This window comes from Ilyonectria robusta (genome assembly GCF_021365365.1).
Source record: "Ilyonectria robusta strain PMI_751 chromosome Unknown BGZ61scaffold_3, whole genome shotgun sequence".
NCBI lineage: Eukaryota > Fungi > Ascomycota > Sordariomycetes > Hypocreales > Nectriaceae > Ilyonectria > Ilyonectria robusta.
The window spans coordinates 2,301,273-2,324,751 of NW_025764437.1; the positions used below are offsets into that span (position 1 = coordinate 2,301,273).

The 23,479-nt window shown below is 55.9% G+C and overlaps 6 protein-coding genes across 6 annotated transcripts; 4 read left to right on the forward strand and 2 right to left on the reverse strand.

Moving 5' to 3' along the window:
• Positions 1–1,165: 1,165 nt before the first annotated feature.
• On the reverse strand, positions 1,166–4,187 carry BGZ61DRAFT_490802 (uncharacterized protein; the record flags this gene model as incomplete). Its single annotated transcript, XM_046250366.1, has 4 exons — positions 1,166–1,383; positions 1,438–3,629; positions 3,693–4,062; positions 4,118–4,187. 4 exons carry the CDS (start codon positions 4,185–4,187, stop codon positions 1,166–1,168), a joined length of 2,850 nt encoding a protein of 949 aa, XP_046109840.1.
• Positions 4,188–6,109: 1,922 nt separating this feature from the next.
• Positions 6,110–7,642, reverse strand: BGZ61DRAFT_343531 (Metalloenzyme, LuxS/M16 peptidase-like protein; the record flags this gene model as incomplete). Its single annotated transcript, XM_046239606.1, has 4 exons — positions 6,110–6,205; positions 6,259–7,103; positions 7,161–7,335; positions 7,394–7,642. The coding sequence occupies 4 exons, from the start codon at positions 7,640–7,642 to the stop codon at positions 6,110–6,112; spliced, it is 1,365 nt and encodes a 454-aa protein (XP_046109841.1).
• Positions 7,643–8,233: 591 nt separating this feature from the next.
• On the forward strand, positions 8,234–10,826 carry BGZ61DRAFT_443627 (RNA polymerase III subunit RPC82-domain-containing protein). The gene is made up of 4 exons (XM_046244894.1): positions 8,234–8,481; positions 8,539–8,601; positions 8,692–9,405; positions 9,456–10,826. The coding sequence occupies exons 1-4, from the start codon at positions 8,473–8,475 to the stop codon at positions 10,596–10,598; spliced, it is 1,929 nt and encodes a 642-aa protein (XP_046109842.1). The 5' UTR covers positions 8,234–8,472; the 3' UTR covers positions 10,599–10,826.
• A 573-nt stretch (positions 10,827–11,399) lies between these two features.
• On the forward strand, positions 11,400–13,374 carry BGZ61DRAFT_443633 (mitochondrial carrier domain-containing protein). Its single transcript, XM_046244895.1, has 7 exons — positions 11,400–11,739; positions 11,844–11,881; positions 11,940–11,981; positions 12,085–12,332; positions 12,391–12,568; positions 12,624–12,878; positions 12,977–13,374. Exons 1-7 carry the CDS (start codon positions 11,676–11,678, stop codon positions 13,061–13,063), a joined length of 912 nt encoding a protein of 303 aa, XP_046109843.1. The 5' UTR covers positions 11,400–11,675; the 3' UTR covers positions 13,064–13,374.
• Positions 13,375–13,675: 301 nt separating this feature from the next.
• BGZ61DRAFT_134312 (uncharacterized protein) lies at positions 13,676–21,231 on the forward strand. Its single transcript, XM_046237195.1, has 2 exons — positions 13,676–13,971; positions 14,027–21,231. Exons 1-2 carry the CDS (start codon positions 13,862–13,864, stop codon positions 20,943–20,945), a joined length of 7,029 nt encoding a protein of 2,342 aa, XP_046109844.1. The 5' UTR covers positions 13,676–13,861; the 3' UTR covers positions 20,946–21,231.
• Positions 21,232–21,475: 244 nt separating this feature from the next.
• Positions 21,476–23,398, forward strand: BGZ61DRAFT_490807 (heterokaryon incompatibility protein-domain-containing protein; the record flags this gene model as incomplete). The annotated part of the gene is made up of 2 exons (XM_046250367.1): positions 21,476–22,591; positions 23,333–23,398. 2 exons carry the CDS (start codon positions 21,476–21,478, stop codon positions 23,396–23,398), a joined length of 1,182 nt encoding a protein of 393 aa, XP_046109845.1.
• Positions 23,399–23,479: the final 81 nt, after the last annotated feature.

Consider the following 23,479-nt stretch of genomic DNA (forward strand, 5'->3'; position numbering starts at 1 on the left):
CCCGCGCGTTTCGCCTTACTGCGCGCTCTGTACACCAATGCCTTCCCTGTTTTGCTCCTCCTCCCAGAAATCCTATCATCATGCACTTCACATCACAAACACTTGAACCCGCGCGTGAAACGAAACATGGAAATGCTTCTGCTGCCTTCTCCTTTCTGCTGCATAGTCGTAGACGGTGCGTTAGCTTGGTACTGTACAATACCATACCCGTCCACGGATACAACGTATGCTTCTGTTTGCTATTCGGCGCTTCTCCCGGCCACTACCGACATCCCCTGGCCGCATCGTCCCTCATTGTCCCTCCTTCCATCTCCAATCTCCCATCTGCTACACCCGTTGCCCACTCTACCACATACAGCCAGTACCGACCACGCCTCCTCCTGCTAAGGAAACAGGAGGATTCGTCTCGTCAAAAGCTGCCATGTGTCATCGGTTCCCGGCCCATCGAGTGCCACGGTGCCCTGGTAAATGAATGGCCTTTACGGCTCCCAAGAAGCCCCGTCTTCTGCCATTGACAATGACTCGGGCCTTCATCTTCCACTGGGCCGACTTCGCCACTTACTCCGTTCCACCCCATACTCTCCAAGGATGCTCTCAACAACTCCCACCACTCCTTGGGCATCTTGGCCCGCTCCAGCCGTCCACCGTTGCTCCAGGTTGGCTGCCAACGCTCTCGCGCACATCCTACTGGTGGATTCCCGTGATCGTCTCGATATGCCGCTGATGGTGCCCCTTTCGCCACCATCCCCCGACGATAAATGCCAACATCAACGACTGCCGAGGCCACCCACGACCCAGATGCTGCGGGCAGAGACAACTTCATCCACGCCACCGTAACAGGTCATGCCCGGCACCCTCTCCTAGCCCACCGTAAGCGACCCAACGGCTCACCTGCTAACCCAAATACCTACGGGCAACCTGAGCCCGAGGCCTCCCATGTCTAAGCCGTGCTGCTAGTTTGTGCGACTCTTTTTACGAATGCTCCATATTGCAACATATATGCAATGATTCGCACTCATCGCTGTTGCATGTGTAACCCAGACTCTGAGATGGGAGGGCCAGAGAAAAGTCTATCTCGGCGAGGCCGCCGCCGCCCAAAAAATGTGCTAGAGATGCTGCGTTTGGTTTATAATTCAAGGAGGGCCGATGCTACGTCGCATCTCCCTTATTTGGCTTCATCTGAGCCTTCGGTCGTCCGACCCTGGCTCACAGCCGGTACGGCGTGATTGGTCTGCGGCGTCTGATGCTGCCCTTGTCCACCGTAGCCCTTGTTGTAGCTATTGCTGCCGCTTCGGTGTTGCTGCTGGCCGTAATGGTGTCCCTGCTGGGGGCTGGTCCCAAAGTGCTGCGGTCCGGGACTGCCGTATCCTCGTACATTCGTCACTGCCCACGGTTAGCGACTTGTCTCTCTGCTGAAGCACATCATCCGTCACATACTTGGTCCTTGTCCCTGGGTGAACACCGGCTGGTTGTATTGCACGTTGGGGCTCATCCCGTATATCGGCTGGCCCTGCTGCGATCCCTGGTGGACCATCATTGGCGCAGATGGGCGCCCGGGACTAGGATAGCCATTGGCTCCAGGCACCGGCTGAGGTCCAGATGGCATGAACTGCGGGTGGCTACCGGGATACATCATCTGCGGCCCAGGCACCATTCCCTGTGGTGGCATGAACTGCGGCTGCATCATCATTTGAGGACCCATCTGCCCTTGCTGAGGTGACATGTACTGCGGGTTGTTGGAAAAGCTGCGGAATTGTCCCATCTGAGGTGTCCCAGGTCCCATAAAGACCGGCTGGTTGTAGGGTCCTTGTGCCGGCGAGTTCACGGTGGGATATGCCGCCACGGGAACATTACCCAGTCGCGGCGAAGCGAACGACTGGGCCGAGTTCGAGTGCATCATGCGATGGTCATCGTTACCATAAGGCGGATGAGGCACGGGCCCATGCTGAGGTGTGTGCATCTGCATTGGTGGCATATGCGGGGACTGTCTGGGTCCCATGCTGTGCGCACCGTGTTGGAGATGGAACGGCAACTGGTGTTGATGAGGCATCTGTGGAACGACATGTTGGGGGTTGGGCGTAGCCAAGGCAGGTCCACCAAACGGCTGGCGCTCGAAATACTCCTTGTAGGTCAGGCGCATCGTGGAATCAGGCTTCTCATTGTCCTGGAGCTGTCGCCATGTAGGCAGAGTATCGTAGGAAGGGCGGAGACCAGCATTGTCATCCCAGTTGCGGCCTTGAGCAGGGACAAACGTCTGGATATGCGACAGGATGTAGCACTTCTTGACATCAATCGCCTTGGTCTTGCGACGGATCAGCGGAGCCGTAATGGCAGCAGCGGCAACGACAGCAGGAGCTGCCGCAGGAGTATCAGCAACATTGTTCACTGCTGATCGAGGGCTTGAGCTAGCACTAAGGTGGCCGTTGGGACTGAAGGTTGCGGCAAAGGGACTTGGCCTGAACTCATGGCTGTTGGGGTTCAACTTGGCACCCATGTGACCAGAAACTCCGCCGATACGTCGGTTATAGCTTGGCTCGATGTTAGCTGGGCCAGTTGGAGGAGCACGCATTTCTTGGTTGGGGATGTGCGGCTGGTGAGCTGCTGGAGGAGGCTGAGAGTACTTCTGCTGCTCAACGTTGCGGAGTCGCTGTGCAAGTGTACCGGTCTGTTGCGAGGGCACGTGTTGGGGTCCGCCTCGGTTGTTCCGGTATTGCTGCGCATGATACTGCTGCTGGGGGAATGGCTGACGAGCTCCAGGATGGCGGTTTTGGCCTCCAGCCGAAGGGGTGGCCTGGGTGCCCGCAGAGGTCCGTGAAGGTCGAGAGTCACTTGGAGTGGCGGATGCACTGGCAGGCGCAGGTGCAGGTGTGCCCTGACCAGCAGGCTTGGGTTGGGTTTCCTTTGACGGTGTGGTCTTGTCCTTGGTTGCTGTCGTTGTCTCGACTTTAGCCTTGGCAACCTCTTCGGCATTCTTGATGGCTTTGGCCTGGATTTCCTTCTGCTTCAGCGGGTCCTTGGCAATGATGGAGACCAGGTCGGTTGGCACAGGCGTGGACAGCTTGAATGAGTTGGCAAACTTTTTCAACTCTGTCAACTTGACTTCCTTGTCAGCCTTGGCCTTGTTGCTACGGGCCTTCTCGGCATTTTGTCGTTGCTGGTTGGCAAATGTCTTAAACTCCTTCAAGACATCATGCTCAACCGTCGATGTGGCATTAGGAGTGCCCTCATTGCGGGCTGTGGCGGTCGAGTTTCGCAGAGGAGTACTGGCCTTTTCGGCGGTCTTCGTCTCCGGAACCTTGGCGCTGGCAGGCTGAGCCAGTGGCTTAGGTTCAGGTGACACAATTCCTGCGGCTTTTTTATCGGTTGCCGCCTTTTGCTCATCGCTCTTGGGAGGGACACCATTCTTGTTGGAATCCGGAACTGGCGTCTTCAACTCTGCTGCAACTGGGACGGGAGCGGGGCTCGGTTGCTTCTTAGGTGGTGCCTTGATCTGGGAGGAAATGATGGCCGGATCGATGGGAGCTCCCTTGACAGTGGACTGGGCTGACGGTGCCCGTTTCGCTGGAGGGGTATACTTGTTCTCCCGACTAGACAATGGAGGGAAATCCTGGCGTCGGACGCCGCTGTATCTGTAGCAAAGAGTCAGTCACACAGCCCGCAAGATGAGATTGCTCTATCAGCAAGGCACATACTTATCCTCTTCATTCTCGCCTTGATCGTCTCCGCCAACGAAGTCCATGATTCGCTCCTCGGCAACATGGGCGGTAGTAGGCGCGCTGCGCTCAATTTCTCTAGCCTTCCTCTCCGCGGCGGCTATCCGCTCCCGATACTGGGGGTGGCTCTTGTTGATCGCAGTTGTGTAGATGTTCTCGTCGTAGTCTGTCTTAAGACCAAAGAGCCTCTCGTTCTCAGCAAACTGGTCCCAAGCTCCACCGCCGGCTGACTTTTCTAGAGCACCGTTGACAGCATCATTTGAGTCAGGGACCCATGGCTGAAGGACTCTTTCGTTGCCAAACCGGCTGTTGGAAATGGCCGAGTCAGTTCGAAAAGAACTGCGATTCCCTGTTTCAAAGACGGTTAGGATATCGGGAGTGCAGGTTAGTAGTTGCCAACTCACCATTTTGGCGGTTATCCAATTTCCCCCCAGCACCTCCTCCGGCTACTCCGTCTTTCTTTGGGAGGGGCATGTCGGGAACGCTCTTATCGTTGTATGGCTTCTCAAATGAGTGTCAAAATTCGTCGGCTTGGCCACCATGCAGGTAGCCACCAGGAGTGCCTTGCGTGGCGATACGAAACGATGGATGAGGTCTCGGTGGGTTCGCGAACGTAGCGCACTTATCAACCCTATGAAAGCAAGTGTTAGATCTGACTGCAGGTATTGTGTGGGTGTGTCGTGGACAGCAAGTTCGGAGGGCAAGGTAGAGGCCACGTCCGATGCAAGCCCATGACGTGACGCTATAGTGGGAACTCGGAAGAGCTGGGACAGGCGTGATGTTGGGAAAGCAGTTATTGAGAGCCAAGGATGCAGAGAGTGTGTTGTGATTGTCGCAGGCGATTAGGTCGGACTTACCTTGTAGGAGTGGTCGGCGTTGCTCGTGTGACAAAGGATGGTGACGGTGACGGATCGACGATGGTCAGGAAGGCGGACGACGGCGAGAGGGTTTCGGTGCCGGCAGATGGCTCTAGACTGGCGGGAATGTCAGTGCCTGCATCGACATGCAAAGACGCATCCAACGGTGGACGAGGTGAAGTTTTGGTTTGGCTTCGGGTTCAGGGGCGGGCAAGGCGCAGACGCAGCCAAAGACGCAGGACAAAGGGCCCAAAAGATGGGGCGGGTCAAAGAGCCCCCAGGTACGACTGGCGAGGAAACGGGGCGAGGGAGGAGGGACTGGGGGAGTGCGATTTACCTCTTTGGAGGGGACGGGGCGAGCGAGAGAAGGGCGAGAGGATGGTCTCGTGCGGTTCGTCCAGCTCGGCGCTGCTACGGTTGCCTCGCAATGGGCAACAAGGGCATGGAGCGGCGGGGTTTGGGCCGGGTCGGAGAGGGAGAGGAGGATCGGAAGTCGAGGTTTGGTTGACGAGGTGGTGGTGATGAGGCTTTGTTTTCTGAGGTACCCTGTCGCTTCTGCTTCTGTGTGTGGATGGTGCTTGCGGGTTGCCGCCGCTGCTCCTTGGGGCTGTGTGGGGTGGTGCGTCCCTCACAGCGTCCGTCACAGTGAGCCTCAGGGAGCCTCAGGGAGCCTCCGTCACTAACACACCCGTCCCCCAGTGGATGCTGCAGCGGGTACGCCGCACGGTCAGGAAAGCACATGCAGCACACAGTGCATCACAGTGCATGCGGCTCCGCCCACCAACCTTGAAGTCTCCGTGTCTTCACAACCCCAGCAAACTGACAGCGCTGTCGGCAGATTTGCGCACCAGCGGCCTGTCACGTACCGTGCCCAACAACTTCCCCTCAGGAGTACACTGTGCGAAGATGTCTCGGCCCAGCACCATGTGTCTTTACCCGAGTACTCTTCAGGTACCCGTCGACCCCAGACCTTCAATGTTAGGGAAACCACCTGGAACCGAGCCCTCAGGTCTCGGGTCAACGCGGTTAGATCCAGGGGGTTGGCTATTTTCGCAAGGGCGCGGCAGTGGGTAACACAGTGGCACTGGCCGCAAATACGAAGCGGACACTGCGAAATTTAATTGTCGTTGCACGGGGAGAAGGGATTACCAGTGCCAGAGTAGAGTGGTGCAGCGGCCGGCCATTCAACCATTTCCACTAATCATCGGCCCTTGAACAACCTTGAAACAACGCAGCCGACTGGTAACTCTTCCGTTTCCAACGGTGAGTCGCTATCGAATGATGATGGCTCGAGCCATGCAAACAAATAATAGCCCCTGCTTGAGAGGCCCGTTGGTAAACACCCATGCAACAAACACTACAACACAGCCAGCCTGTTTGCACATCGTCACAATTCGATACATCGTCGAGTGGGTCAGAGGACGCATAACATAGACCAAAGGATTTCTACTACAAATATTCACAAAGAGGACATCCCTTCCACCTCGTCTAGACGACTCTGACTGTTGGTACAAGCTTTTACGCCTCTTGGACCCCCATCTATACCTGAAGACCAAGCTCCTCGGCATATGGGAGCACAAAGAGGTCACCAACGGTAGAGACAGTGGCCTTGCCAGCGAGAAGGGCCTTAGCAGCCTACGAGAAGCGTTAGCATTGTGATATTGAATGGGGAAGCTAAGGGTACTTACCGTGGTCAGCTTCTCAGCAGTGACAGCGTCGATAGCCTTGGCGAGACTAGCGGTCTCGTAGACCTTGCCGCTGTTGACGAGACCAGAGCCAGCCAGGAGGATGCTGGATTGGCGGGTCTGGGCCTCGTCCAGGGCGTTGAACTTGGCGTTGGCAATAGCCTTGGAAACATCCTCCTTAGCAATAGTGCCTGCGGCAATGCTCTTGAGAACCTTGACGGTCTCCTCGGCGCCCTTGCGGACGGAGGCGGCAGGGCCAGAGAGCTGAACAGCCAGGAGACCAGCGTCGGAGTAGGTGAGGTTGGAGGTAGAGACGGAGAGACCGGCAGTGCCGGCGGTGGCCTTGGAGAGGAGGCTGAAGCCAGGGGTCCATTTGATGCTAGACTCGCCGCCAAGAAGGGAGGCAAGAACGGCAATTTCAGCCTTGGCAGAGTTGTAGCTGGAGCCGGGGAAAGCAATGACGACGGAGTTGCCAGCAGTGTGGCTCGTTCGCTGCTCACCACCGAAGTACTTGCTGGCATCGGTCTTCAGGGTCTGGCCGCTTCGAGGGGTAGCGGGCACGTCCTTGAAGAACTGGCCGATCCACTTGGAGAGGGCATCGGGAGCGGCGCCGTCGGCGACGACAGCGATGTTGGGCCTGGAGTAAACAACGTCGGCGAAGCTGGCGATGTAATCCTCGTTCAGGTACTTCTGGAAGGGAGTCGAGGAAGCAGGGTACAGGGAGGAACCCAGACCAGAGTGGAAGGCGACGGCGTGGGCGTTGTCGAGGGCGATAGCGGAGACATTGGCATTGAGAGCGATCTGCTTGAGGCGGAGAACGCGCTCAACCTCCTCGTGGAGCTCGTGGGCTGGCAATGATGTTAACGTGGATGCTGGAGATGTGTTGCCATGCTTGATTCACTCACTGGTGTACTTGGTCTGAGAAACAACCTCGGCCAGCAGTTCGGCGAAGTAGGGCAGATCCTCGCGGAGGAAGCTGGCCTCAAGAACAACAGCCTCCCTGGTGTGCGAGGAGGCCAATTGACCACCGAGCAGCTCAGACTCGCGAGTGATGCGAAGAGCAGACCGTCGCTGGGTGTTCTACATGGGACCCGGCAAATTAGCTCAAGTCCCGCCTTCGAATGCCGGGTTTCCTCACCTTGAAAGCGAACTCCTCCAATCCAACAGTCAAGCCAGGGAGCGGCTGGAATCGAGTACCGGCCTTGGCAACGATGGCGAGCTTCGTGGTCGGTCCGTGGGCGTCTCGCGAGGCGATCTTGAGCCCTGTCACATCCGAGGTCTCGTACGATCCGGTCGACGCAGCAGCGGCAAAGGTTCGTCGCTGGACACCGCTGGACCGGCGAGCGGCCTGCTGCGCAGTTCTCGCGAGGGACGATCTCGAGATCATTGTCGAGGTGATGGCGTAGGCAATTGGCAATCCTTCGGCCGTCGGGGGGAAGCAATTGATCTCCAAAAGAAGTGCCTCGTCGAAAAGCTCCCGTCTAATTTTCGGCAACAGGGAACGATCGGACATGTCACGTGACTCTCTCCGGTCAGCCAGATTTCCATCCCGGGCATTGGCCCAGCGCTGAGCGACCAGGCAGTGACTGCACACAAGCCCACGTTCTAGGCACAAATACTCACGCTCACTAAGCCTGATATGGAGAAGCGTGGAAGAGAGCCAACTCTGAACCTCTATGATGAACCCGGCCTGAGGCAAAACTTGACTCTTTAGGAGAACTTGCAGCGATTGCTAACTTGCTGGTGATATCTAATTCCCTTGCCAGGGTTCCATTGTTCTCAGCGCCTGTATGTCACTACCGAGATCCCATGTAGAAGATTCGGACGTATGTGTGCCCGCAACGAGTCCGCTGAACGTCCTTCTCTACCATTGGCTTCGCATTGATCGAATGGGGAATTCGGGCCCCAACTTGGCTTAGCGTTCTAGAACTTGTAGTGCATGTAAGGAAAAACCTCACCCCACCTAACAGCTTGACTTACACCAAGAAAAATATTGTCGATTTGCGCCTTGGCCCTCTGTCAACGTCAACGCGCTCCTCCACCACCCAGCCTTCCCGACTTCTCGCCTTCCCGCCCGCTCTCGTCCGGCCCGTCCCTACACCTCCATCGCCCGCAGATCGCGCTTGTGAAACTAGCTGTCCTTTGGGACATCAATGACTCCACGGTAGCAATTGCGGCAGCTCTAGAGATAGTGAGAGGATCTCTAGGAGCAAAGCGATGCTCGTAGTGAGTCAAGGATCCCTCCAGACCGCGCGCCAACGCCACTGACAATCTACCCCCCAGACCAAACATGCCGCTGAGCTTTGTGCTCTCCTAGTCAACGACCTCTACGGCGAACTGCCCTCGGTATGACACCTTCCCCGTCTGACATCCGTCCTTGGAGAAGAACCTTGACTTGCGTGGGATCGCGGGGCTGACTCTGTCGTCGCCAACCAGCGAATCTTGATTGCGCTGCTTACCAAGGGCCGCTCGACGATTGCGCAACTTGTCCAACACACGTCGCTTACTCCGCGACACTTGCGAAATGGCCTTGCCGTTTTGATCCAGCAAAATTTGCTCTACCACCACACGAACCCCGACACGAACGTCATCAGCTACGAAGCCAACCCCGATGCTTGCTACAGTCTTGTGCGATCAGGAAAGATTCTCGAGATAGTCGACAGACAACATGGGACGGCAGAGCGTGAGCTGGTCCAGACCCTCATGCTTTTGGGCCATGCCAGAATTGCCGACCTTTCCCAAGCCTTTGGGTCGCGCGCACCCAAGGTGAATGGCCATACGAATGGCCACCATGACTCACACAACGGGTTGATTGAATCCGAAAGCCACTTGAACTCTGTCCTGGGCCGTCTTCTCCAGGCAGAAATTATCGAGACGGTCCGACCAGACAGCTTTCGCAACCCCACCGATGTGCATCGAGAGATTGAGGATGACGTCTTGAAAACAGCCCCTGGCGAGAAGGCGGCGTCAAAGAATAAAGCGGAGTCGCAGCGCCAAATCATTGACCGCTTTCGAACTTTCCGAGACCAAGGCAAGATGTTGAAGCGGCAGCTCGACGCAACAGGAGGCTTCGTCTCCAAGAGAAGGAAACTTGAGAACGGCCGAGCTCAAAACGGGCATTCGTATGATGCAGCTGCGCCACAGCTCAATGTAAGAGAACGCTTTCTCCGATACACCTTGCGACGCTAACATTCAGGCAGCCCAATGTCGTTGTTAGGCTGAATCACGAGAGGTGCCTGGTTGAATTGCGGAACCAGCGGCTGGCGGGGTTCGCCGCAGACATGCTCGGAGAAGTTACCGGGGAGGTCTACCGTGCGGTTCTCGATCTTTTGACGACCCAGTTCTCAAGATGCCGACCAGATGCTCTGCTCGACGAGGAGACAATTAGCCAGCAGGTCGCGGTTACAACTGTGGACATTCTTGAACATCTTGACGAATCCATCAACGTGCAATCAGGAATTGGAAAGGCGCCCAAGGACAAGATCGACTCCGAAAGCGCCGAGAGAGTGAGGACAACGCCTCCAGACGAGGATTATGACTCGGATGATTCCGATGCCGCTCCTCCGGGGCGACGTCCTGTGGTGAGGACATTCGACATTGGCGACGATGATGATGACGACTTTGGCGACGATAATGAGAACAACGCAGGTGCAACCAACGGTGACCGAGAAACCAAGGTCAAGTTTGAGGGCTCTGCGACTCCTAAGGATAGCCGTCTTAGTCAGATGCGCCAACACCTTTTGCTCCTTGCTGAGAGCAAACACCAGTTCATCCGCCACTGCGGAACATTTGGACGCGGTCAGTGGACGGTAGACTTTACTCTGCTCATGGAGCGGCTACGAGAAACGGAACTGGATGCCATGATTGAGCAGTGCCACGGTCGACATGGCCTGCGCCTAACCCGGATCCTACGTGAGAAGGGCAAACTCGACGAGAAGATGCTACCTTCGGCTGCCCTGATGAAAAAGGGCGATGTCCAGGGAAAAATGCTTGCAATGCAGATGGCCGGTCTGGTGGACGTCCAGGAAGTCCCTAGGGATAACAGCCGGTTGGCTAACCGAACACTTTTCTTCTGGTTCTTTGACAAGGAACGCAGTCAGACGCAGGCCTTGGACGATATCTACAAAGCCATGGTTCGGTGCCTCCAAACTCTCCAGGTGGAACGCCACAAAGAGCGGAACATCTTGTCGTTTGTGGAGAGGAAGGACGTCCAGGGCAAAGAAGAGGAGGTAATGACGGCGGAACACTACAACAAGTACAATATGCATCTGGAGGTACAAAGCAAGCTACTCGGCCAAGTCATGAAGCTGGACGAATTGGTTGCAGTGCTCAGGGATTACTGAGGAGCGTTGAACTGCGACCCAAGGTTGACAGAGGAGGAAAAGAAAGAATGGGGGGACGTTATTGAATTGCGGGTCAAGGACGGCCGGGTTTGGAGAGGGTAAATTATTATCAGCATTATCATCAGTGTCATGATTGTCGCTGCCCATTTGGCACTAGGGGCTGGATAGGTGATGAGGCTTTAGCGCTATGATGTCTATAGGATACAAAAAAAACCAATGTCCAAAGAATTCTTGAGCTCGGTGTCTTGTTTAATCGTTGGGAACTTAGACTGCCTTAGAGAGATGTGTTATGTCAGGATGCATATTGCGCTAATGATGGGTCGTTGACGTGCACGGAATGTATGCTTGCGTGATTTCGATTTCTTCAATTGTAAACTTGGTTGTATGTTTCGTAATGTTTGAATGTCACGACTGCCCTTGAACATGGTGGGTGGAGCTGGTTCATCGTCCTTTCTTGTATTATTTTCTGGCGTCGAACCCTTTGGCGAGTGCTATCTAGACTGTCACCACGAATTGGCCAATGCTGAGAGAAATTAAGTAAAAATGACAGTATTTACTTGGCCAGCCTAAGGTTAGCATTCTCCGGATTGAAGTTGGTTACTCACATGTTTTTCACATGCGACGAGTTGAGAGCGAATGGTACAGGGTAACTGAGCATCGAAGGCAACTGGGGCAAGGTGTACTTACGTAGTAAACATGGGACGATGGCGTCTCCACAGAATAAGGACGCTTGGCCAAATGGATAGAAAGGTACAGGCCGAAGCCACGCCCAAGCAAGTAGCACATACTCTCTCTCCAGCATTAAAGTCTATGGTGCTGGATGTATACAGTACTTGCCCCTCGAGGGCCCTTGTTGTTGGTTCAAGGCCCAGAGGGTCCAAGCAGCGGGTCGAGGCGTTGAGGTCGATTCTGTGGTGCGCAGAGGGTGGGACACAGCCGCAAGCTTCCGAAGTCGGTAGGGGAGAGCACTTTTGAAAAATTTCCAGAAGGCTTGCGACAAGAACTTTGCGACATTCTTCCTCTTGCACTGTCCGACCTCTCGTTCCTGTCCTTCCAATCCCCCCTCAGCCGTCCAAAATGTCTCCTCCAGCTTCTTCCGGTCCTCAGAAGGAGTCGAACTTGGCTCGACTCCTCGGCTCAGGTACGTTTTCCACTGGCCGCGTCCTTCTATTCGTCCCGCGTCCCGCTTGCCCTCGCCCACAAAGTGAGACCTGGGACTCAACCACATACTGACCGACTCAACAGGCTCTGCTGGTATCGCCGAGCTGGCCATCTTCCACCCCGTACGACCCCGATGACTCCTGACGTCTACACGACACGCTTGCTGACCCTATATACAAGGTGGACACCATCGCCAAGCGATTGATGAGCAACCAGACTCGCGTAAGAAGCTCCCCTCTCGCCCCTCGTCTCCTCGTCCCCACGTCCCCTCGGCGCCCCTCACCAATTTCGAACGAACTCGCCCATTGACACCGCGTGATTCTAGATTGCCAATGCCAGCCAATTGAACCAGGTCATCTTCAAGGATACGGCCGCCGCCTCTGCCGGAAAGAAGTTCGTCTCCTTGTTCCCCGGTCTGGGCTACGCCGCCGGCTACAAGGTGCTCCAGCGAGTCTACAAGTATGGTGGACAGCCCGTTGCCCGCGACTTCCTGGGCAAGCACTACGGCAAGGATTTTGAGAATGCCTTCGGCAAGAAGACTGGCAAGGCCATCATGCACTCCACCGCTGGAAGGTAAATGGCACTAGGATAACCCCAAAGCTTGCCGGAACTGTGACGCTGACCAGTGTAGTCTGATCGGCATTGGTGAGATTGTTCTCCTGCCTCTCGACGTCCTGAAGATCAAGCGACAGACCAACCCCGAGGCTTTCCGCGGCCGTGGTGTCTTCAAGATCGTCGCCGATGAGGGCTTCGGCCTGTACCGTGGCTGGGGATGGACAGCTGCCCGAAATGCTCCTGGATCCTTCGCTGTATGAGCTACCACTCCTCCATGTAAGATATAAAACGCTAACATCTCTGTGATAGCTGTTCGGTGGTTCTGCCTTTGCCAAGGAGTACCTCTTCCACCTTGAGGACTACAACAAGGCCAGCTGGTTCGAGAACTTTGTCGCCTCCATTGCCGGTGCCTCGGCCTCCCTGGTTGTTTCTGCTCCCCTCGATGTCATCAAGACCCGAATCCAGAACCGCAACTTCGACAACCCCGAGGGCGGCTTCCGAATTCTGACCAACATGGCCAAGAACGAGGGCTTCGGCAGCTTCTTCAAGGGACTCGTCCCCAAGGTATGTGGAAATCACGCTCTATCACCCCCCTGTCTCGTTATTGCCATGCCCCCACCCCCACCTTGCAAGCTGGACGCTAATGGATATTTGCGCTGCAGCTGCTCATGACTGGTCCCAAGCTGGTCTTCTCGTTCTGGCTCGCCCAGACCTTGATTCCCGCCTTTGACACTGCTTTCCGCAAGTAATAATGTTTATGGGATATTTCTGGCTATAAAAATCTAGAGGGCTTTGGGAGACCCGCGGAGTGGGAGTTTAGACATGGACGAAATCTTATTGAGGCCCACGATAGAACTGCCGGCATGGGGAGCGGCGGCGCTCGGGTGGATGATATCACTCAACTCTGTAAATTAAGCGATTTGATTTGGCGTCCCCTTTGGTCCCCTTGGTCCCCTTGGTCTCCTCCGTCCACAAGCATCCACGAGCATCTGCAGGGCGAGGTTTCCCTTTTGCTGGCGCGTGGTCGCTGGAGTCACAATGTTTAGTGGCGTGATTTGCTGTGTTGTGGCCTCGTCATTCGTGGGCCCGGGGCCCGTCTGCAGCCGGGATCCCGATAAAGGTGCTCGTGCTATGCAATAGGCCAGTAGCGCCCTGTCGCGTAGTGACCTCCCGGCTACGTCGCGCCCCGTCGTAGCCCACTACAGCGCATTACCGTGGTTTTCGCTGCAGCTGGCCTCATACTGGGGCCGGGCGGCCGGTTGCCGGGCAACGCGCCACGACGAAACAAAAATAAACCATGTCCACTGAGCGTGGCCCCCCCGATGGAGCTACGACTATATCCAAGCACCTTTGTAAATTACCACCAAACAATGCATTTGATCTGTCGACTCCAGACTCAAAAGCCTTGATTCCCACTACTCAACTCGCGCCCTTGCTCTTTGTTTCCTAGTCCATCTATCATCACTTGCGCTCCTACTTAGCGTGGCTGCGGCGCCGACCGCATTCTTCTCTCCGCCGGTCTCCATTCCTCACATCCATACCCAAACATGCAGTCGTTGGAACGAGACACCCCTCGAGAGCTTCGAGAGGATGAATACTCTCTGAGACACCAGCAGTCCGTCTCTTCTGACCTTGGCTTCCGGGCCCTGGTACCAATGTGCGTCCCTTCCCATCATCACAATGCCCTTTTTGCGCCGGCTGACCGGAAACAGGTGGGACAGTTCTGATCCCGAACGTTGCCCGCCGCCTCTGCCTCTTAACCCGCAGTCGCCGAAGGGCTTCACCTCGCGAGCCGGCACCTCTAGTGCCATCCAGTCTGCGCACGCCGCGCTTAGCGAGCGCGCGCGCGAGAGCGCCCTTGTGCCGTCCCTCATGAAGGGTGGCTCACACCGCCGCATGCAGTCGATGCAGCCCTCTTCAGTCAGAGATCTCAGCTTGATGATCGAGGGAAACAACAGCCCAAATGTGTCGCCCACCCGATCACCAGAAAAGTTTGCCCGTCCGCAGACACCCGTTCGATCCAGGGACGAGGCCCGGTACAGGGACGAAGCCCGGTACATCGATAGAGAATCCTCCACGGGCACGCCAACCCCAGGACCGAGCCTGACTCCTATCTTACGACCTACTGTTCGACGACCGCCTCCTCAGAGCATCCTGGGCGAGAACACCCCCCCACAATCATCAACTATGCTTGCCCTGCAAAATATGGGCCAGCAGCAGCAGACTCCGGCAGCTAAGGAGCCTGAGGCCCCCTTGACCAACATTACCAACGGTTCCTCAGCTGTGGGTAAGCACCCGCAAAATCTTGATCTGCTGTCGAACCAGATTCTCAGCCTCACAAGTATTGCAACATCTCTACAGAAGGAGATGTTGCAGCTCAGCCGAAGAAGCAGAGACAACGCCACTGATCTGCTCAGTCTCAAGGAGGCTACTACGACGAGAGATGAAGATATTCGAAAGAGTTTGAGAGAGCTCATCAGCACTGGCAGCGATGGGAGCTCCAGATTCTCCTCCCGGGATCCGTACCCAACATACTACCTGGACAACAAGCCGCACAATATATCTCCCAATACTGCCAGGTCTTCCGCTTTCCAACTGCCTAGAATCCCTTCTCCCAAGAGTTTCATTGATTCTATTGATCGAGGTTCCATGAGCACCCCTTCTCTTGCTGGTTCCGAGGCTCCCCCCTCTGTCGCCCTCCTGGAGAAGATTATCCGGGAAATGGGCACCAAGGAGGGCCAGGACTCTCTACTTAGTCGTCTGATCGAGGTCTCCACCAAGCTCTCGGGAATGGCCACCGCGACCAAAGTGGATGAACTCGTCCAACAGATCAGGGCCCAGAGCGAGCAAGCAGTTGTGTTGAACGCAAATGTGAGCAGAAGTCGAAACTTGAGCTTCGACGACGAATCCAGCCAAACATCCGCTCCCGAGCGTCCCAGGAGCGGCCCGGTGCTGCAAAGAGTCGAACATCTCATGAAGAACGAGAGTCGAAGAAATTCCGAACCTTCCTCTGGTCGAGGTGCTGGCCTTCTCAACGAAGACCTCATCAACATTATCCGCTCCGTCAAGGACAGTGTGGCCCAAGGAGGTGGCCTCACTGCGGAGGTCAAGGCTCTTGTCCGAGAACTCCGTGGAGAGGTTCTGGGCATGGGCCGGGAAATCGGCCGAAGACTCGAGCAGGCGGCTTCCCGGAAGCCGGTCGAGGAACACGAGAGCCCAAGCAAGGACGAAGTTGCTCGTGTGATTGATGAAGGCCTTGAGCAGATGAAGGATCAGCTCAACCACGTCCTCCGGGAGCACAGGCGTCAATCTGCTGCATCAACCAACACGCAGAAGACCGCTGTCGACTACCAGGAGATTTACAACGCCATGCGTGCAGCGCTTCAAGACAACGAAACTGCCCGAGGCAACATGCCCGACTTCAGCAGAGAGGATGTTATCGAGGCTGTCAAGGATGCCTGGGAGAACTACAAGCCCGAGATTGAAGTCCAGCAGCTTGGCCTCGAACGAGAGGAGGTTCTGGCCTGCCTCAAGGAAGGCCTCCAAGAATACGCCCCTCGTGATGATCGTCCCCCTTCTGCGACAAGGGATGAAGTTTTCACAGCTGTTGTTGAAGGCTTGAGGCACTTCGTTCCTCCCCAGGTTGAGACCCCTGCCACCTTGTCTCGAGACGAGATCATTGAAGCGGTTCGGGATTGCCTAGAGGAGTTTGAGTTCCCAGTGGCTGCGTCAGCCGTTGGATCCAGCGAAATTACCCACGAAGATGTGGTCCACGCCGTTAGAGAGGGCCTCCATGATCTCGATATTTCCTCAAGTCGGGCCCTGATGCCGGCACCGTCCAATAATGACGAAGTAACTGCACGTCTCCACGAAATTGCAGAGTTCCTTCAACGCGAGTTCAAGGCCGTCTCCGAAGAGGCCAAGGAGAATGTTGCGGCCAACGGTCGTGATACAGAGCAGGTTCTCGACGCTACGAAGGATGGTTTTGAGAGCCTTCGGGCAGCCATCGAGTCATACGTCGATCGCGCCACTGGAGTCGCTGGTCAGGAGGAGTTCATGGATGGCCTTCTGAAATCCCTGGAGGATTTCAAGGAGGAGATTGCGGGAATGGTTACCGAGTCCCACGAAGAGGCTCAGGAGAAGCTCCAGACTGAGCTCGAGGGCCTGCGTGAAGTTGTCAACTCCTCCATGGTTCCTGCCCCCCCTCCCGTTTCCCACTCCAATAACCAGGAAGTTCTTGAGGCCCTCAACACTGGATTCAACAACTTGCGACAAGAGATCCTTCGACCGCGAGCCGAGACCAGCGAGATCCTTGACGCCCTTAATGATGGCCTCAACGATCTCCGCGCTGGTATGGACCGAGTTACCAACAAGCCTATGGACTTGACAGCAAACGACGAAATCCTTGATGCTCTCAAGGTCGGTCTTGATTCCGTTCGGACAGACATTGAATCCATTCGTGACAACAATGAGAAGGCTGTGGTCGCACTGGATGCACCAGCTGACACCGCCAACGACGAGCTTCTCGATGCTCTCAGGTCAGGACTCGATTCCGTTCGCTCAGATATTGAGGCACTCCGAGAGAGCACTGCCGAGAGAGCTGTGGCAACAGTTGATCAGCCAGACAACAGCAATGAGATTCTTGATGCCCTGAAGCATGGGCTCGATTCCGTTCGCTCGGATATCGAGGCACTCCGAGAGAGCAGCCATGAGAGATCGGTGGCCCCAGATGATGACATTGGTAACGATGAAATCCTGGATGCTCTCAAAACCGGCCTCGAGTCTCTCCGCTCAGACATTGAGACACTCCGAGAAACCAACAACGAGCGAGCAGTTGCTGCCGTTGATACACGCTCTGAGACTTCCGAAGGCTCCGATGAGAGGATCTTGGAGGCTCTTAGGTCTGGGCTCGAGTCTGTCCGCGCAGATATCGAGACTCTGCGAGACAGCAATAATGAGCGGGCCCTCGCCACAGTTTCGACTGAATCTGAACCTGAGGAGTCTGTGGTTCCCGCTGATATGCTAAGACAAGACGACATCAAGAACCTCGAGGTTCTGATTGCTCAACTCAGTAACAAGGTCGAGGCCATGGAGCCAGAGACTGAGAGCATCCAGAAAGATGATCTCGGCCGTGTGGAAGAGATGATTCGCAACGTCCAGGACGCTGTGGATGAACTTAGTTCTCGAGAGCCTGTCACTACTGCACGTGCTGTTGAAAACGACGAATCTGAAGCCAGCACCCACAAAAACGATTTTAGTCGCATGGAGGAGATGATTCGCAATGTCCAAGATGCTGTTGATGAACTCAGCTCCCGAGAACCTGTCACTACCACGCGCGCCATTGGCAATGATGAGTCCGAAGACAATGCCCAGAAAGTCGATTTCAGTCGCATGGAGGAGATGATTCGCAATGTCCAGGATGCTGTCGACGAGCTTAGCTCCCGAGAGCCTGTCAACACCACGCGCGCCATTGGCAACGACGAGTCCGAAGACAACGCCCAGAAAGTGGATTTCAGTCGTATGGAGGAGATGATTCGCAATGTCCAAGATGCTGTTGACGAGCTTAGCTCCCGTGAGCCTGCCACTACTGCACGTGCTATTGGAAACGACGAGTCTGAAGATAACGCCCAGAAAGCTGATTTCGCTCGCATGGAAGAGATGATTCGCAATGTCCAGGATGCTGTTGATGAACTCAGCTCCCGAGAACCTGTCACGGCTGCTCGTTCGGTTCCAAAAGACGACTCTGAGGTTAACGGCGAAGATGCTGCCTCCAAGGACGATGTCGTGGCCATTGAGACGATCTTGCGCAACACTAAAGCGCGCCTGGACGACCTTATTGATGGTGACCAGGCTGTTCGCAAGGAGCATGTCGATGCCATTGAGACCCTTCTTCTTGAGACTCGTGAATCCTTGGGATCCCTCAGCACCCAGGTGGATTCCGCCGCGATCAAGGAGGAGATGTCGAACCTTGAAACTCTCATCACTCAAGTCACTGCTGGGCTTGACGAGATGAAGGAGCGTGCAGACAAGGAGAGTGAGAACCCCGACAAGGTCACCAAGACGGATGTCGAAGCTGTTGAGGCTCTTGTCCTTGAACTCAAGGCCACATTGGATGGCGTTGCCAGTACTGATTTCGCCACCTTCGCCAACAAGGAGGATATTACAAGCCTCGAGACTATTGTCAAGGAGTTCCAGGAAAAGCTGGACACCACGGTTGACTCTCATACTAAGGCCGTCGCGGTCCGAGACGAGGAGATGACTGGCGTCGGTGAGCGTGTCACCGAAGTCAAGAGCTTCCTCGAAGAGTTCCAAGAGACCATCAAGTCTAGACTTGAGGAGGGATCGACCGGGGTCGAGTCTCTCGGCAAGCTTCTCGAGACCATGGGTGAGAAGATCGACAAGAACGATAGCGTTGGTCAGGACCTCAAGGAGATGTTTGAGACGATGAAGACTGAGTTCGAGGACTCCAAGGCTGTCGTTTCTGGCGTCAAGGTTGAATCAAATGAGAAACTCGAGGAGGCGACCACCAACCTCGGTACCAAGATTGACGACAAGATTGGCGAGTTGGTTGCCAAGTACGATGAGCTGCAAACCATGCTCGATGATAGGAGCAAGGTCAGCGAAGCTCGAGACGTCACGACAGAGGCTGCCGTTGTGGGAACCAAGGCCATCGCCGATGAGCTCAAGCTTCTCATTGATACCCTGGGATCCACGGTTACCGACTCCCTGGAGAAGATGGAGGAGGCATCCAAGACTGTCTTTACCAGCGTCGAGGATCTCGTGGCCAAGAATGAGGAGAACCACACCGAAGACAAGACAGAGCACCAGCAAACCCGCGACCAAGTCACCCAGGCTCTGTCCGCCGTCGAAGGCCTCAAGGGAGAAGTTGGCGACTTCCAGCCGAAGATCCTTGAGGCTGTCAAAGACATTCTCCTCCTTGTCGGCGAGCATTTTGAGCACTCCAGGTCTTCAACTACCGATATTCAGGACAAGCTTATCGAGTCACAACCTTCAGAGGCGCTCAAGATGTTGCTCCCTCCGGAGAAGTACGACAACACCGAGGTCCACGAGAAGCTTAACAAGCTGGTGGAGGAGAAATACGATGACGCTGAGGTTCGCGAGAAACTTGCCTTGATCATCGATCAGAAATACGACGATGCTGAGGTTCGCGAGCGATTGGACCGCCTCATTGAGCAGAAGTACGATGATGCTGAAGTTCGTGAGAAACTCGACCTTATTGTCTCACAGAAGTACGATGATTCAGAGGTTCGCGAGAAGCTTGGCTTGATCATGGATCAGAAATACGACGATGCTGAACTGCGCGAGCGACTGGATCTTCTCATCTCACAGAAGTACGATGATACGGATGTTCGTGAGAGGCTCGACGTGATTGTGGGACAGAAGTACGACGATTCGGATGTTCGCGAGAGGCTTGACTTGCTTGTGGCACAGAAGTACGACGATGCCAATGTGCATGAGAAGCTCGACGTAATTGTGTCCCAGAAGTACGACGATATCATTGTGCATGAGAAACTCGACAAGCTTGTTGAGCACAACACCACTGCGGACCAGGCCTTCTCTCGCCTTGACACCCTCGACAAGGTCCACGCGTCCGTGGTTAAGACGGCCGCTGATATCTCCGAGTTCTTGTCCAACCAAACACAGCGCGTCGCAGATGACCACGAGGACCGGGAGAAGACTCTTCGGGAGACAATCGTTGCGACCGAGCGCAAACTGGTCGAGAAGGACCATGTTGAGGCGTCGGTCCTGAGTCTTCGCATCGAAGAGGCCAGACTCCGAGACAGCATCACGAGCCTGCGAACGGAGCAAGAGAATCTGATCCGACAAAGGACCAGACTCACTGCCGACGTATCTTCTCTTGAGACGGCCATGCGTCTGCGCAAGGATGAGTTGTACGAGATGGAGGGCCGCGCAGAGACGCTGGAGCGCCGCATCTTGGAGGGAGTCATGGATCACTCCCGCGTACTCCTCATGTCCAAGGGCAACAAAAACGGCGACGCGATGAGCCGCAAGCGAGTCAAGAAGCCTGCTAATGACAACGAATCTGCCCAAACTCCTCGCAAGCCGATGGTGAACATGGCCTTGGCGGCGAGGCGAAGCATCGCGTCCTCCCCTGCTCAGGGCGGAGCCGGAAATGCCAGAAGAATCGTGTCGCTCAGCCAGATTAATAACAACGTGGCGTCGACTGGCTTCAAGAGGAGCCAGAGCGTGAGGACTCCTGCTGGCAGGGGCAAGGCCTACCGAAAGCGAAGCTGGGGTGGCGACCTCGAGCAGGGTTCTGGTGATCTGGACAAGGAAAACGTGGACGTTGACGAGACCGTCGAGGAGGTTGACGAGCAAGACGCTCGTCCGACGACGCCAGAGCCGGATCTTCCAGGTGACGACGACACGACGACGCTTCACTTAGGAGTCAACGATGATGGAGTCGACAGCGACAATGAGACGCTGCGTCGGAGCAGTAGAGGTACCGTGGTCACCAACAGTACAGACATGTACACCGAGTCAGAGGGCGGGTACACCGAGTACAGTGACACGGGGAGTGAGTGGACGGAGAGCGCGGTGGGAACCGAAGCCGGCGACGGCAATGAGCTGGTGGTTTATGGACGGTAGCGACCGTGATGCGACGATACAGTGATGCGGTGATACCGGGGTCTGGTTAAACAACTTGGGTTCAAAGGGAACACGGAGTCTGTGATGAAAGCATGCGTACGAGTCTGAATCTGGATTGGGTGTTTTGTTATCATTGACGGCAGAGACTGGAGCTAGACTGGGAAGTCTTTGGTTTCGTCTCTTCTCTTTGGTTGAGTTCTGTCTGGTCTGGTGTTTCTTCAATTATTATTTATATTTTCTTTATGATTCACAATGAAGATTTACAAAAGTGTTTCAAAGAGTTCTTCTGCTGTCGGCTATTGACGTGAAATGGATGCCTTGATGTGGAGTTGAGGTTGTGATTTAGCTCGCTGATAGGTCGGGCGGTGAGAAGTCCCTGGCTCTTTGCAACTAAGCTCTGTTGGTGAGAAGACTAGTATCAACATCTTGGTGGTTTGTTGTGGACCGCTCTGTCGATATTATGGTGGTTGATGCCTATTTCGAGATTTTCACTTCGTCTACGCCAGCATATATAGAATTGCTACCTCACCATGCGACTGATCAACGTGGAGACACTCCAAATGGAGGAGTTCTTTGGCGATTCAATCCCCGAGTATGGCATCCTCTCGCACACCTGGGCCGAGCAAGAGGTTTCGTTTGACGACTGGCAGCGGCTCGACACGGCGGCGTCAAAGAAGGGCTATGCAAAGATCCTTGGGGCTTGCAAATTCGTGTCCCAGATGGACGGCCTCAAGTACTTGTGGGTTGACACGGCCTGCATCGACAAGCGGAGCAGCGCTGACCTGTCCGAGGCCATCAACTCCATGTTCCGCTGGTACGGCGACTCGCAGGTGTGTCTGGTCCACCTCGCCGATGTTGATGCTCCGGCTCAGCGGGTTGCGGCCGGACCGCGAGATGTCATGACGGGCAGCGTTGAGCCGGCCATCTTGAGCGACGAACTGCGGCAGCAATTCTGCGAGAGCAGGTGGTTCACCCGCGGCTGGACTCTCCAGGAGCTGTTGGCACCGCGCCATCTCCTGTTCCTCTCGCGGGACTGGAACTTGCTCGGGAACCTGCCGTGGCTGGTGGACGACGTTGATACGGCCACGGGCATCCCGACGCGGTTTCTGCTGAAGGAGCTCAAGCTGCACACGGCGAGCATCGCGCAGCGGATGGCGTGGGCGGCCGACCGCAAGACCACGCGCGTCGAGGACATGGCGTACTGCCTGATGGGGCTGTTCAACATCAACATGCCGCTGCTGTACGGCGAAGGCTCCAGGGCGTTCCGGCGGCTGCAGGCCGAGATCATCAAGGAGTCGTACGACCACTCCATCTTTGCGTGGCAGGGCGACGCGGACCGCGAGGCGTTGGGAGACGTCAACTATCCCATCCTGGCGCCGTCGCCGCAGTGCTTCCGCTGGCACTCGCGCATCATCCAGGCGTGGGATCACAACGAGCGGAGCCATTACACGCTCACCAACAGCGGCCTACGCATTACGCTTCCCGTGCTCAAGACGGTGACGCCGGGGCTGATCTTGGCTGTGCTGAACTGCCGGTCGAGCCCAGTGTCGTCTAAGAACCGCATCTGCCTCGTCCTGTACAGCACCAGCGGCGACCGATACACGAGGCTCGCCAGCATCCCCGTCAAGCTGGCCTCCGTCGTCGGGGTGCTGCCCAAGGCGCGCCAGAAGATGTACATCACGTCCCCGGATAGCCTCGACATGGGAGACATGAGCAATTGGGCGGCCTTTGCGATGATGTGGTCTCCAGCGGCTACGCCCATGGAAGGCGAGGCGCCGTCGTTTGCGTTTCTTGCCTTCGAGGGCGGCCCAGACCAGCCGCCGCCGCGATATCTGGAGCCGAGGCTCGGCTGGAGGAGGTTGCCCTGTCCGTGGACGCGCCCGGGACTGATAGAGCTCTGCGCGGCGGGAGCGTCCACGTACGCGGCGGTGCTTGAATTCACGTATCCGGGCACAAGCAAGAAGCTGTGCGTGGTCATCGGAAGCCGGCCTCGAGACGGCGACGACAGCAACGACGGCAGCGACGTCAAGCCGCTGTGGTTCACGTACATGCTCGAGCGGAGCCCGCTGTCCGAAGAGACATTCGACGACGTGTTCAAGCGGGCAGGCAAAGGTGAGGTGGACCTGATGAAGGCTGGCCAGAAGCTCGGGATGAAGCCGTACGCTGAGATCCAGTTTCCGCAGTGGGGGACCAAGATGCAGTGGGTTCCGGCAGGATGCCCAATGATTATCATCCGGACGGACCAGATCCTCGCCAACGCCCGGATGTGGGCTGGAAATGGAGACGAGAGCTAACTGAGCCAGTCTGGCCTGTGTGATGTATCATGTCAACCACAAACAAAGGAGCCCGGACAAAGACCCGGGCGGAACTTGGACGACCTCCGAAAGTGGGGCCGGCGACACTCCCGCAACCGCCCAATCAACCACAGCGCTACGGAGCACTGTGGCACCTAAACAACCCCTCCAACTCCAAGTCCCACGCCAGCCAACTTTGTGTGGGAAAGTTGGCGTGCAGCTACTCCTCCATCCTCCAAC

What these genes read in the sequence shown, in the direction of transcription:
- BGZ61DRAFT_443627 (XM_046244894.1), top strand. An exon ending in TCTACGGCGAACTGCCCTCG is followed by an intron (nt 8,602 to 8,691) that starts GTATGACACCTT and finishes GTCGCCAACCAG; the next exon opens with CGAATCTTGATTGCGCTGCT. An exon ending in CAGCTGCGCCACAGCTCAAT is followed by an intron (nt 9,406 to 9,455) that starts GTAAGAGAACGC and finishes ACATTCAGGCAG; the next exon opens with CCCAATGTCGTTGTTAGGCT.
- BGZ61DRAFT_134312 (XM_046237195.1), top strand. Translation starts at nt 13,862, where the DNA reads ATGCAGTCGTTGGAACGAGACACCCCTCGAGAGCTTCGAGAGGATGAA. An exon ending in TTCCGGGCCCTGGTACCAAT is followed by an intron (nt 13,972 to 14,026) that starts GTGCGTCCCTTC and finishes GACCGGAAACAG; the next exon opens with GTGGGACAGTTCTGATCCCG.
- BGZ61DRAFT_443633 (XM_046244895.1), top strand. Translation starts at nt 11,676, where the DNA reads ATGTCTCCTCCAGCTTCTTCCGGTCCTCAGAAGGAGTCGAACTTGGCT. An exon ending in AGCTGGCCATCTTCCACCCC is followed by an intron (nt 11,882 to 11,939) that starts GTACGACCCCGA and finishes CCTATATACAAG; the next exon opens with GTGGACACCATCGCCAAGCG. An exon ending in TCAAGGGACTCGTCCCCAAG is followed by an intron (nt 12,879 to 12,976) that starts GTATGTGGAAAT and finishes TTTGCGCTGCAG; the next exon opens with CTGCTCATGACTGGTCCCAA.